General features: G+C 44.1%; 1 protein-coding gene across 5 annotated transcripts in view; it reads right to left on the bottom strand.

Annotated features, from left to right (window-relative positions):
* Window positions 1-473: 473 nt before the first annotated feature.
* The window catches only part of LOC149366204 (putative sodium-dependent multivitamin transporter), a 45,317-nt gene continuing 33,927 nt past the window's right edge, over window positions 474-11,863 (bottom strand). Inside the window, exons 14-17 of one of the 5 annotated variants that reach the window (XM_089549422.1) lie at window positions 10,940-11,040; window positions 9,147-9,244; window positions 8,637-8,718; window positions 474-555 (exon numbers count right to left, since the gene is read on the bottom strand). In XM_089549422.1, the coding sequence (XP_089405548.1) occupies window positions 524-555; window positions 8,637-8,718; window positions 9,147-9,244; window positions 10,940-11,040 (313 nt within the window). In that variant the 3' untranslated portion in view covers window positions 474-523. Of the gene's footprint in view, window positions 556-8,026; window positions 8,719-9,146; window positions 9,245-10,939; window positions 11,041-11,863 lie in introns of those variants that run through there. The other 4 variants (XM_089549414.1, XR_016283635.1, XM_089549440.1 and 1 more) reach the window with 4 other exon arrangements.

The following is an 11,863-nucleotide window of genomic DNA, read 5'->3' as shown; positions in this document are numbered from 1 at the left end:
TCAAGTAAATCAAACCATTTTCAGACGATGGCCTTTGGTCTTTGCGAGTTTGATGCTTAACATTTTAGTCATGCACTTAACACTTCCAAAGAGGCATTGCAGACTCTTTATTACGTTCTTTAAGTCAGCCATCTGAAAGAAGCCGTAGGGTTTAGTTGATTTACAAATAAACTTCTTGTAGCACAGTTCAATGGCTTCCACTAACGGTTACCGCCTGGCATTTCAGACACACCGCACATTTGGCTCTAGAGAAAAGAATCAGCCTTTTTTGTTCAGTAAGACTTAGTGCAATAATATTTGTGAGATACGTTTTCGGCATTCACTACACTTTGATTGTAAAACTTATTTGTTATCTCAGGAAGCCTGGTTGGCTTCTTACTTTATCTCGTTGAAACCCACTGCACTCATGAATTACGAATGGGAGCTTCTAAATACTACATTACAAGGAATTCAAGGAAGCGTACGGCCTGTGTGGTGCACAAGAAAATTGTGGTCATGCGTTTAAAACAAAAAACTCACCGGATTAATGTGTTGCTTCATGCGTGCAGAAAACACCTGCAAGAAAAGAGCTGAGTTCTCAATGCGCACACAAGTCTCCCTATCAAAAAACAGAAAACCTTTAAAACCTTCTTAATTGAGAACATACGAAATAAATCAAAAATAACTCGACTCTTTACTACAGATGCACTCTACCAATGTTTTGTATATCAGTATCATAAGGGCTTAAAATTCCCCAAGCCCTCTAGGGCTTGTGGAATTAAACAATTAGTTAATAGCGTCCATATATAGACGTTATTAACTAATTGTTTTTCAGTGCCGATAACACCATTTGGTTTCCGAAATGACTAGATGAACGTGATGGTGTTTACGCACTTGGCATAGATTTCAACCTTTTGTTTTCTCACTAGCAACAATGATTAAGAAAAACGATCACCTACTAAAATAATAGTTGTTATATTAAATTTTCGTATTTCTACCAATGGCCTTGGGCATTACGTAAGTCGAAGGGGCTGAACAAAAACCTTGACTGATACTGATTGCGCCACCGTACAAGCTATATACAATCAACAGCATTGATACACACTTGGGCACAACGACAGCAGTGCAGTGCGCATATCCATGACCTCTGCTGTACTTAATAGCGACTAGTTGAAACTTTGGAACTAGATAAAGAAATCTATTGCTGTTTCGTGGTTTTCTTTACAAGTTCTATTCAAAAGGGACACTACAACCCAAGATATGATTTGCGTACAGAGTTCCTAAGTCAAATATAGTGCATTCACAAGTTATGCCTTGAAGTAAACAGCGCAAAACAGCTAAGAACGGTAGCAAACAGTGCAAAATTTCGAAAAATATAGAACCTGTTTTATTTTGCCTATCGGCGGTTCAATGTTCGAAGTGCTTTTTTCTTGACAGGAGACAGGAATTCGTGGTTTATTCAAACTGATTTTGCACCTAAACTGGCCTTGCAGACTTGTTGAGCCACCACTGAAAGTGCAGTCGGGGACAAAAGTCTCCGGACCACGTGTTCCTCTAACGAAGCCTATAGCTCTGCTATTAGTCGGCGGCTGGAGACCACAGTGGTGGAGGTAAAAGTTAATTTTTTGTTCTTTCATCTCCAAAAGTGCGGTCTCCAGCCGCTGTCTGATAGTAGGGCTATAAGCTTTCGTTTGAGGAACACGTGGTCCGGAGACTTTTTTCCCCGACTGTACTTCACTGATGAATACTATAGGTCTGTAATCTGATGTACTTGTTAAAATGAAAATGCCTTTCTCCTATATCCTTGCAGAATTTACAACGTCTTTGAATATTGTACGAGGCCTAGAAAACCTTGCGCTATATGGCATAGCAGTCGTATATATAATACTTCAGAATGTTTTTCTGTTCAGTATGATGGTTCTCATTTCCATTGTTTATCGGCATATGCCGCGCCCCCCGAAAACTTTTATGCTGAGTACATTTTTATACATTATATTTAGGCATGATACCTCTATAAATGGAACAATTGAAACTTTGAGCTTCAGTTGCGTATTTCAGCGTTGCCTAAAATAGGTTTCTTCGCCCAGGAAATCGTGCTTACTTAACATGCACATTTTGTCTGAAAAAAAATATATGAATTTTTATTCCCGGTAATGAACTCTTGCTGAACCCTTTTTCGGCTACACCAAAATTTGAATTACGCCTTCCTGGTCTCTTCTTTTCAAACATCCCAGCCTGTACATTACACGAAAATGCCCGAGAGATCGTATCCGAAAAATGAGAAGCCATTGCGTAATCTCTTGCAACGCATTAGGCACAATATATTTAGGCTGCTTTTTATAATTATGTCAGGGGCATGAAATTTCTCTCTATGGCATAACTGTCTCCTAATTGCATCACTTTGCTATTCGCAGAGATTAGACAAGAAACAGCAGCGTTCAGGTCCGAGTAGTCTACATTGTAACGAAAACACCACGAGAGGTAATTATGTAATAACAAACCATACTGGTTCGATTCCTGGACTGGCTATAGTCAGAAAATCGCAACCTGTAAAAAAATGCAAAATAATTGAATGAGTGCCTCTTCTTTTCATATTATTGATGGGAAGAGTAATCAATTGAATGCAAACTGATGTCACGCCTAAACTTCTGAAGCTTTAAAGGGGATGCTGAAATGGAGTAAATTACAATAGTGACCATGTGCAGTGCCAGGCTGCGTATACTTGAAATTCCAAACAGCATGAACTGTGCGTGCTAGCAGACGGGCGTGCATATTGCCCATAAAAGTATTAGTATGACACCCTTTTCACGAGGTTGGCTTCAGTGTTTGGCCTTGAAAAACTATAGATGCACCACAGCAACACTTTGCATGCTTCTTTCATAAGTTTACTCAAGGTGTTACAGTTGGCAGACTTCTGTATTTACAACCAGCGTAGGCATGACAAAGAGAAAATCTACAAATAGGGGCTGCATGTATTCATCTACTTTTCGATTTAGGATAAATGCTATGACGTAATTCATCATCATGAACAGCCTAACACCCATCGGAGAGCAAAGGCCTCTCCCATATCTCTAAAATTAGCCTAGTCCTGTGTGAGCTGCGGCTATCCTATCCCCGCCGACTCCTTAATCTCGCCGCCGCGGTGGCTCAGCGGTTATGGTGCTCGGCTGCTGACCCAAAGGACGCGGGTTCGATCCCGGCCGCGGCGGCCAGAATTTCTTTGAAGGAGAAATTCTAGAGGCCCGTGTACTGTGCGATGTCAGTGCACGTTAAAGAACCCCAGGTGGTCGAAATTTCCGAAGCCCTCCACTACGGCGTCTCTCATAGCCTTAGTGGCTTTGGGACGTAAAACCCCATAAACCAACCAACCATCCTTAATCTCATCCGCCCATCTAACTTTCTGCCACCCCCTGCTACGCTTTCCTTCTGGAATCCACTCCGTTGCCCTTAAGCCCCTAAGGTCCAGCGGTTATTTTGCCTTCGCATTACATGCTCCTTAAGCCCATTTCTTCCACTTGATTTCGACCAGAATGTCATTAACCCGTGTTTGTTCCGTCACCCACTCCGCCCGCTTCCGATCTCGTAACGTTACACCTATCATTTTCCTTTCCATAGCTCGCTGCGTTGTCCTTAAGTTAAGCGGAACTCTTTTCGCTAACTTCAACGTTTCTGCCCCGTAGTCACGTGAGTACCGGCAAGATACAGCTCTTCTATATTTCTCTTTAGGGACATTGGTAAACTGCCTTTCATGATCTCAGAGAACCTGCCATATGAACCTGGCCTATGAGAGAACCTGCAATACCGTGAGATCAGGGTCCCTGATTATGCAAGATGCAAATGATTATGCAGGGCTCATGAGCAGACCCCTTTAGCTGCGTGCTTTTTTACAAAGGCTGTACAAGACTGTACTTCCTTCTTGTGAAGAAGGCAGGCAAGATAGCCGCGAGTCTTACCTAATGATGCCAGCGATTCACGAGGCAGATGGAGACCAGCTAGAACCGAGAAAATTAGTGGCAGCCACTCGGAATGCTTCATTTTGAGAAGGGAGAAATGCACGCAGACTTTCGCAACTGCTCTGTTCTAGCACGATCCGGAGAATTTATAATGATACGACAGCTGCGCGCTTAGTCGAGTTGCGTGCTGACAAAGCGCAGTTAACTTCCTGCCATCTGCGAAGTGCGTTACTTTGCTTAGCCTCCTCGCTTAATGGTCTTTCTGTGGATCGTAATAGGCGGCGCTTACGCTAATTTAAAGGTGGGTGAAAAACAGTTGACAGAATTGACTACAGAGATAGTTGTACAGATTTGGTTTGGCAATAGCATGGATGGTATAATATTACGATTCCCAAACCAGTGGAATGACAGTTTTGAATTTCCTGACATTACTCAGGCGCTAGAGCTACGCCGCGCCCCATGTTCGCTCTTTGATATTGTCCGAAGACTAGGACATGGCGTCTCTCCGGCCAGTAGATGTGGGAAATTCGGACAAGAAATTGCTTCGGGAAGCAATCGTTATAATATACCCACCCATTTGGTTAGCAACATGAATAAATTCCCTGAGCACATGTTTCACTTCAATCATTACATCACCACACTGAAATATGAAAAGTCACTTTCCATATGCATCCTTTTTTTAGTTACATGTTAATTTCCTTACGTTTCCCAATTACTAACCAGCCGTGCACTTAGAGCGACTGAAAGACGGTTCTTGGGGTAATTGAGAGGATTCCATGAGATTGCAACCATAAGAGCTTGTTTGCAGAGGGTGTGCGTGTAGGATGGGGTGGTATATAGGATATGGAAATATGCGGGAATATTTGACTTGACTTCATTAGTACACAAATCTCCGTACTTCAGCAACAAGGGAAGGAAAATTCCCCACGGGCACAGGGAGCGCAACGTGATAATATGAGCAGAGTTTTCATAGGAGAGTGTGAAATCAGAGGGATGTCGGGGGTACTTGGTCGTGCAGTGTACGTAATTGTGATAATAATATTAAAAGGTGGAGAGAAGCATCTGGTGCAAAAAAAAGAGAATTTTTAGAAGATCAAGGATATAAAGGGGGCAGGAGGTTTAACCTAATCCAAAAGAGATTTCTATAAGAAGCACATTCACGATATTTTTATGCACTAAGAAAATCATTAAACATTGAAAAGAAGATAAACGCCTCAAACAGTATAAAGGAAAGGAAGCCCTTGACACGTTTAGAACTGTACCTTGACCATTTGTCTATAAAACGCAATACACAAGTTAGCCCCAACATTATCGCTACCTAGAAGTGGTCTCTTATGGATAAAAAGTGACGAATAACCACCAAATCGACATTATAAGGGCTGTCCGTGAAAATTTGAGGGCGTTTGAAAGGAGTGATCTTTTTTCAGTGTACAGCTCAAGTGCGACATAACGAAAGGGCCAGGAAGCACGACACAGGCACTTACCAACAACCGACAATGATTTCCAAGGCGCTCGAACATAACAATCAGATACCTTGGCACACGATTATCAGGCAGTACTGGAAAATCTATGAGCTGTATGCCATGGCAAACACTCATTTAAAGAGCCCGGTGCTAACGAAACATTTTAAGCCTAATCTGTCCAGAACTACGCAATTTAGTTTTTTTTACGCAGTAGCGTAAGGAGCTCGTTCTGCCTAAAAACAGAGGTCTGCCGTCGTCTTGCGTCAGTCGGAAAAAATCCCAGAAGTTTCAAATGAAAGAATAAATCAGCCGGTATTGGAGTTCCATCCCAGGTCCTCAGCATGCCAGACGGGCAAGCAACGCATAGGCCAGGAAGCATATCGTTCGTGCAAGCGTGTAAGAGAGGCACCTAGTGGACACGTCATGTGTTATTAGTTAGTAAAGTGTTTGGGGATGTGCACTGATGATGTACTAATTAAAAAACAAGAACAAATGTGTATATGCTAATTAGGCGTCAGAAATTGCGCGGAATAAAAAGGCGGTGTTAGGGTGCTTCATTGTACTGAAACAAATGGTGTGTACGCGTACATGTGTATGTAGTGGCGTAGTACGTCGGGCTATGTAACCTAGTGATTGGTAATTGATAATAGTGATTGTAGAATGTTAATCTATAATTCTAGTCTAATCGATCAATGTGGTTGGCAGTGTGGTTGTTGATTGGTTATCGGTGAGAAATGAGGAAGAGAAAGACTAAAAAGCGAACAAAAGAAGGACGAGGCTCTATCGCGTCTACTCTATAAGGCGAAGCTTATGCGTCCAGGCCCCATTATACAGAAAATCCGGCGTCGGTGTTGTGACCGAAAAATCGCGAGCATATCTTTGGCAAGTAGCGCCCAGAGAGCAACCTAGGAAGCAGGTGGGCTATCAGGTCACGTGACATTGCGAAGTCATCACAACCTGCCACCAGATAGTGAATAAACTGCCCACCGTGGCAGGAGGCAGTTAAATTAATGATTGGTCTCTCAGGAAGTGCAACCTGGCCTGCACAAGAGCCCACCGCTGGGAGCACCTGCCATCGCAGGGCAGTGGCGCATCGCTAACTGCGGCACCACTACGCGACGAGTGGTATGAGGACTCCCAGGTATCTATGAATATGAACTAGAGAATGGCCTTCAACATATATGGTAATTAACCCATTACCCTGTCGTGCCATGCCCTTACGGTGGAGGTTAACTGTCCCATCCAATTTTTATTTTACCGCCTGTGTTTGGGCTCTTCGCTACCGCCGAAGGAAGTCTCCATCGCCGTTATTACTTTTTGAACAACACACAGCTAACCACCCATAAGAGAAGTGAGAACCGATACACACGTGCGGTAAACACTAAATAAATTATCTGAAAGCCCTTCGTGCCGAAATACGCACCAAAAGGCATCATTAAACACAAGGGCAAGTGGTTATTGCAATTGCAGTCGGTGAGCCGGTCAAGCGCTCGAACGCGCCACCATATTGGGTTTGACAAGCTTTGGAGCACAGTGGGCTCCTGACATGCTCACAGGCCACTTTCCTATGAAATTCGATGTTATTAAGTACCACACACACTACTTATAGCCTCTTCGCTATTGTAAATATGCAAAATATTCGTAAAGCACAAAAGCCTTATACTGCCTACGGGCAAGTCAGGCAGGAATGAAACGCGTTCACACACGTATGACCTTCTTTTCCACGTTGCAGGGAGATATTAATTTTGTCTATTTTTGTTTATAAATGTTTACAGCGGTAGATCCTTTAACCTCAGTCATGAATCACTTAGCTGCACACTTAAGCTGAAAGCACACAGTTAAAATATTTCGTTTCGTTCATAGGTGTGCTCGCGTCTTATTCCGGTCTGACTGTACAGTAATGGATGCAGCTTCGTGGAAAAAAACTTACTCCTAAGCAGTCAATATAAGAAGGGTAATGAAAAGCAAGAAAGTATGACGGGCCATGTGTGCTTCATCCACTGGAAGAATACCTGCGTATTGGGCGGAGAGGCAAAGCAGAAGTAATTCTTTGTCCAGGAGTCAGCTTCGCCCGAACTATTGCCCGCAACTGTACATGCCTTAAGCAATATTACGCTTTTTACGCTTTCATTCAGGACATTTTGCAACTGCCAATTGTGAAAAGGTTATCAGTAATATGTTTCGCCGTGACTAACGTCAACTTTTACCCCATTTTAGCGCTTTTTCGGTCCCATTGAATATCCGATAATGTCGCCCCGATAGCTGCAGCCCGAGGCCTTCGGTTGGAAATCCCGGCATTGGGGGCGATTTTCGACTTCGTTCCTGAACCCTGTTTCGCCACTGCGTTCTTCCTCAGTTCCATCCAAAGTGACGTCACGGACTCACTTGAAAATCCTTCCATCGTATAAATCCAGCATCATTGGTTAACAGCGTATTTGGATTAGGAAACATGTCGAACAGACAGGGTTCACTTGTGACGTAACATGTGACGTAGAAGGAGATCATCATTCCTAGATCATTTTAAACTACTGACGGCCGCAGTGGTTAGTGTTAGCAGGTAAACGTTTTGTGTAACACATTGATTGCAAAGCTCTAGCATGCAAAGAGTGATTGCTACGTCACAGCCATAGGTTGTTGGAGCACTGTATCAGGAGCGTTTATTATTTTCTTCCTCGCACACAAAATATTCTGAGGTATGTTGAGCCCTTCTCGCTGTCGAAAGAAAGAATTGAGCGTACAGCTAACGAAAACAGATATGGAGCTGAGGAAAAATGAGCACACACGAGTCAAAGCAGCATATGGTTCTCATTTAGACAGATATTGTTGACGACATGAACATTGGAGTCGTAAGACTTAGAACGTGAAAATGTTCTCCGAAATTTTTTTACAGGGGCCGCTCCCACAATGCACCCTTGCACCGTGGTGCCAGCTCCACATCCTTCACGAGTGTCACTCTGAACAGCAAAAGCAGCGAACACCTACGACAGGTACGTTCTTTGCCGGTTTGTCTTCGGCTCAAAGGCGATAGGCAAATGCACGCTCCCCTGCACTCGTGGTACACGCCGGCAGGAGATGTCGGCAAAACGTAGGGGTGTTAATGCGTCAAACAGTTGATATCGGAGGGAAAAGGGTACATTATACGGGCTTTTCATAGATTTTTTATCTAACTAATCCTGGTTTGGATCCAAAAACTTTGCATATATCCCGTTGGTAAATTTAGGCTCGGAGAAGTTGTTCACACCATCTGTGCTTTCGTGTAGTGGCTCCAGCTCCACCGAAGACGCCTTGATTCCATCTGCGTGCACGATGACCCGCAGTGGCTCCTGCAAACCAAAATGGCGGCAGAGCGCCATAGATGCGGAGTGAGAAGATGCATGCACACGCTAAGGCAGTAACGCAAATAGTTCGTATATTGCGAAAGCCAGTGGAAGCTGTATATTACAGGGTGTTCTATTTTACAAGAACATCAGGGCCAATAGCACGACCGGTACAGCGTCGCACGCATCTTTAACTTAGTTTAATTATTTCCATGAGATAGTGCAACCATTGCGTTGCTTTTTTGTTATGTTCTGGCAGTAGAAAGAAATCGCTTGATGTGTTCACCCAGTTGACACCAATCAGAGAGGCATATCTTGATACATATGTGACAGTGTTTTTAATATTCAGCTAGTCATAAACACTGCTTCATTTTCTCGTGGGGGAGAACGCTGAGTACAGGGGTATTCAATATGCCATTACACAACTCTCTCACCTTCTTTCTGCGTGGAAGCAATCCAGTCCATGCCCAGAAGTCCAAAGCTGTGGGGCTGGACAGGCTCATGGACTTCTCCAGATCGTCGCTAGGTCGAGCTGAGAGAGAAATTTGAGGCGGACGAACGCAGTTACCACGCATGTACTGATTTTGAAATTTGTTAACACTCCGCCACATTGCTTGTCCTTTGTCTTTCATAATAGATGACAGACACTCTGAGCAATCGCGAACGCTGTCGTGATGTGCGAAAATAATTTTCAATTCCAACGATTTCTGTAGTACTTCCAATCACGTAATTGAAAAGCTTTCTAGGTGTCCGCAGCAAAGCGCAAGGCTCGTATTTTGACCATTTTTTCGCAAGGTAATCACACATGATACAGCTTAGACCGGTCATCAGCGACTGCTTTAGAAGTCAGCGCTTAATGTGAGATTGGGGATAACACTTACCCCCTTTGCCAAAAGTAACCTAGCATCAGGATTTGCTTCTCGACCGTATAACGGAGCCTTTACGGCACCCCTAAAGACCGAAAGGTGTTAAAACGTGAAGAAAGGGGTTCACCTTACATTAATGAGATTCAGAACTTAAGGGCTGCTAGAAGTGCTTCGCTACGCGGCTAAGAAACAAACCACAGTTGCTCGGTTACCTTTGGCAAAGACAGTACGCCTGAAAGTTTTTTTTTATTAAACATTTACTGTCTGGCAGTCTCTGGCCATGCTGACGTTTGTTCCGCAGCAAAGGAAGCATTTGTAGACCAGAATATAGGATTAAAAAATCTTGTTGCCAGTCGGGTCAACCTCGTGACATCCTCACCGAAAACAGCGGATTGCCACTGTTTGATGTTTATGTCGGCCTAGCGTAGCATCTGAAGTTCGCCCGCAAGTATCGGTGTTGATGCATGCATTCTACTTCAGTCATTGGGTTGAGACCGCGACATCTCTATTTCACCTAGTGGCCTTGTCCAGCTTATAAAGGCTGCGTTTCTGTAGAAAATGGTTCTTTTTTTATTAGAAGGCGGTACGGTATTGATGCACGTTAACTTCTTTTTGTCCACGTAATTCGTTTGCAGGACATGACAGCACAAAACATAACCTATTTGTTTCTCATATGGACATCTCAGCCTCGTCGAATGTGCGTTGGCCTAAATGTAAAAACAAGAAAACAGGTATCCTTGCTTCATACATCCCTGAAAAGAAGAGTCCTTGCCTTCCACCCTTATTTCGATTTCTACTGCACACAACTATGCTAAGGAGTTTTGATCGTTGATTGAGTTACTCAGAAAGCGACTTGGTGTGCCATGCATAAACTACCGCATGAATATTGCCGGAGCCTAAGTGCAGCTTCAATTGAGAAGTCGGAGTAGGGGAAAGAAACTGTCATTTACTTATTCTTGCGGAGTACTAGTGCTTGGGAGTCTCGTTTCGCACTTAAGTATATACACATGGCATGCTGCTGGGCGAGTTAATTGGCATTTATCTTTCTTGGAAAGGCAGCTTGGATAGGCAAGAAGTGGCAACTTCTCCTTCTCCGTCGTCCCTTAGTGCTGCCTTCCCAAGAATGATAAATGCACAGGCTGAAAAAAATGCACAAACATTCGTTCAAAATTATACGAGTACCAGCGAAATCTGACGCTGCTTGATTTAATAATGCTGATCTAATAATGTTGACAGTTTACCCGGCCAAAACGTCTCAAGGGCAAAAAAGAGGTCTAGATGATTTCTTGACAAATAAATTTTAGTAAAGTTAATCGCGTCGTGAAATCTTCTAAACCAAGCGTTGGGAGCGGGACACCAACCTGACGCGATGCTCAGGGCCAGCCCAGTGAGCACAGTGAAGAACGCAGAGAATAGGCAGCCCCAGTAGGCGGACAGCCGGTACAGAGGAAACACGTCCTGGCTGCATTCAAATGCACGCCATCGTGGCGTTCACTATACTTTCGTTGTTATTGCATCGGCATGGCTCACACATGGTAATTAGAACAGTGTCCTTAGATATTGCATTATACATTGAAATATTTTGTACGGGTTCTTCAAAAACAATTTCAGAGACCAGTTATTCAATGGCTAAGCGCTGTGACAGGTGCATACACCAGAGAGGAGGTCCCCAGCGCCCACCTTGATTTTCTTTCTTTTAAATGTTAGTTTAGGGACCGAGGGCACCTCGAACAAATGTTCAACAAGCCCATAACACAGAGCCTGTAATACAGTGGTGTATTGAAACATTAATGCGATCAAATAACCGGGTTAGGAGAGTGAATAATTAACAGCCAGCTGTGCCCTTCGTAGAAAGGGTAATTCCTGTGATAGCTTCATTCTCTTCTCCCCGCTGGCCATATGCTTGTCCAGCGGTTGGTTCTTTCATTGCGAAAGCAATGGCTCCCAAGGCTCCCAAGAACAGCCTTTCGCGTAGCGGCGGCCACTTACCACGTTTCACCTTTATAAGCACCCCTGACGTCATACCATGTCTAGTGACGTCCCAGCGTGATGTCATACCAGGAGCGAGAGACGGGCTACCAACTCGGCTCGTCGGGTAAAGGCGGCTGCTTGCCACGGCGCGCCGCGCTCCTCCGCTAGAGATGCTAGTGACGTTATGGCATGACGTCATACCAGGAGTGAGAGACGGGCTACCAACTCGGCTCGTCGGGTAAAGGCGGCTGCTTGCCACGGCGCGCCGCGCTCCTCCGCTAGAGATGCTAGTGACGTTATGGCATGACGTCATA

The sequence above is a fragment of the Amblyomma mixtum genome, chromosome 1, assembly GCF_055824585.1.
Source record: "Amblyomma mixtum isolate Tamu chromosome 1, ASM5582458v1, whole genome shotgun sequence".
Lineage (NCBI taxonomy): Eukaryota > Metazoa > Arthropoda > Arachnida > Ixodida > Ixodidae > Amblyomma > Amblyomma mixtum.
Note: the sequence above shows the minus strand (reverse complement) of the source record. Positions and strands in the feature narration are given on the sequence as shown.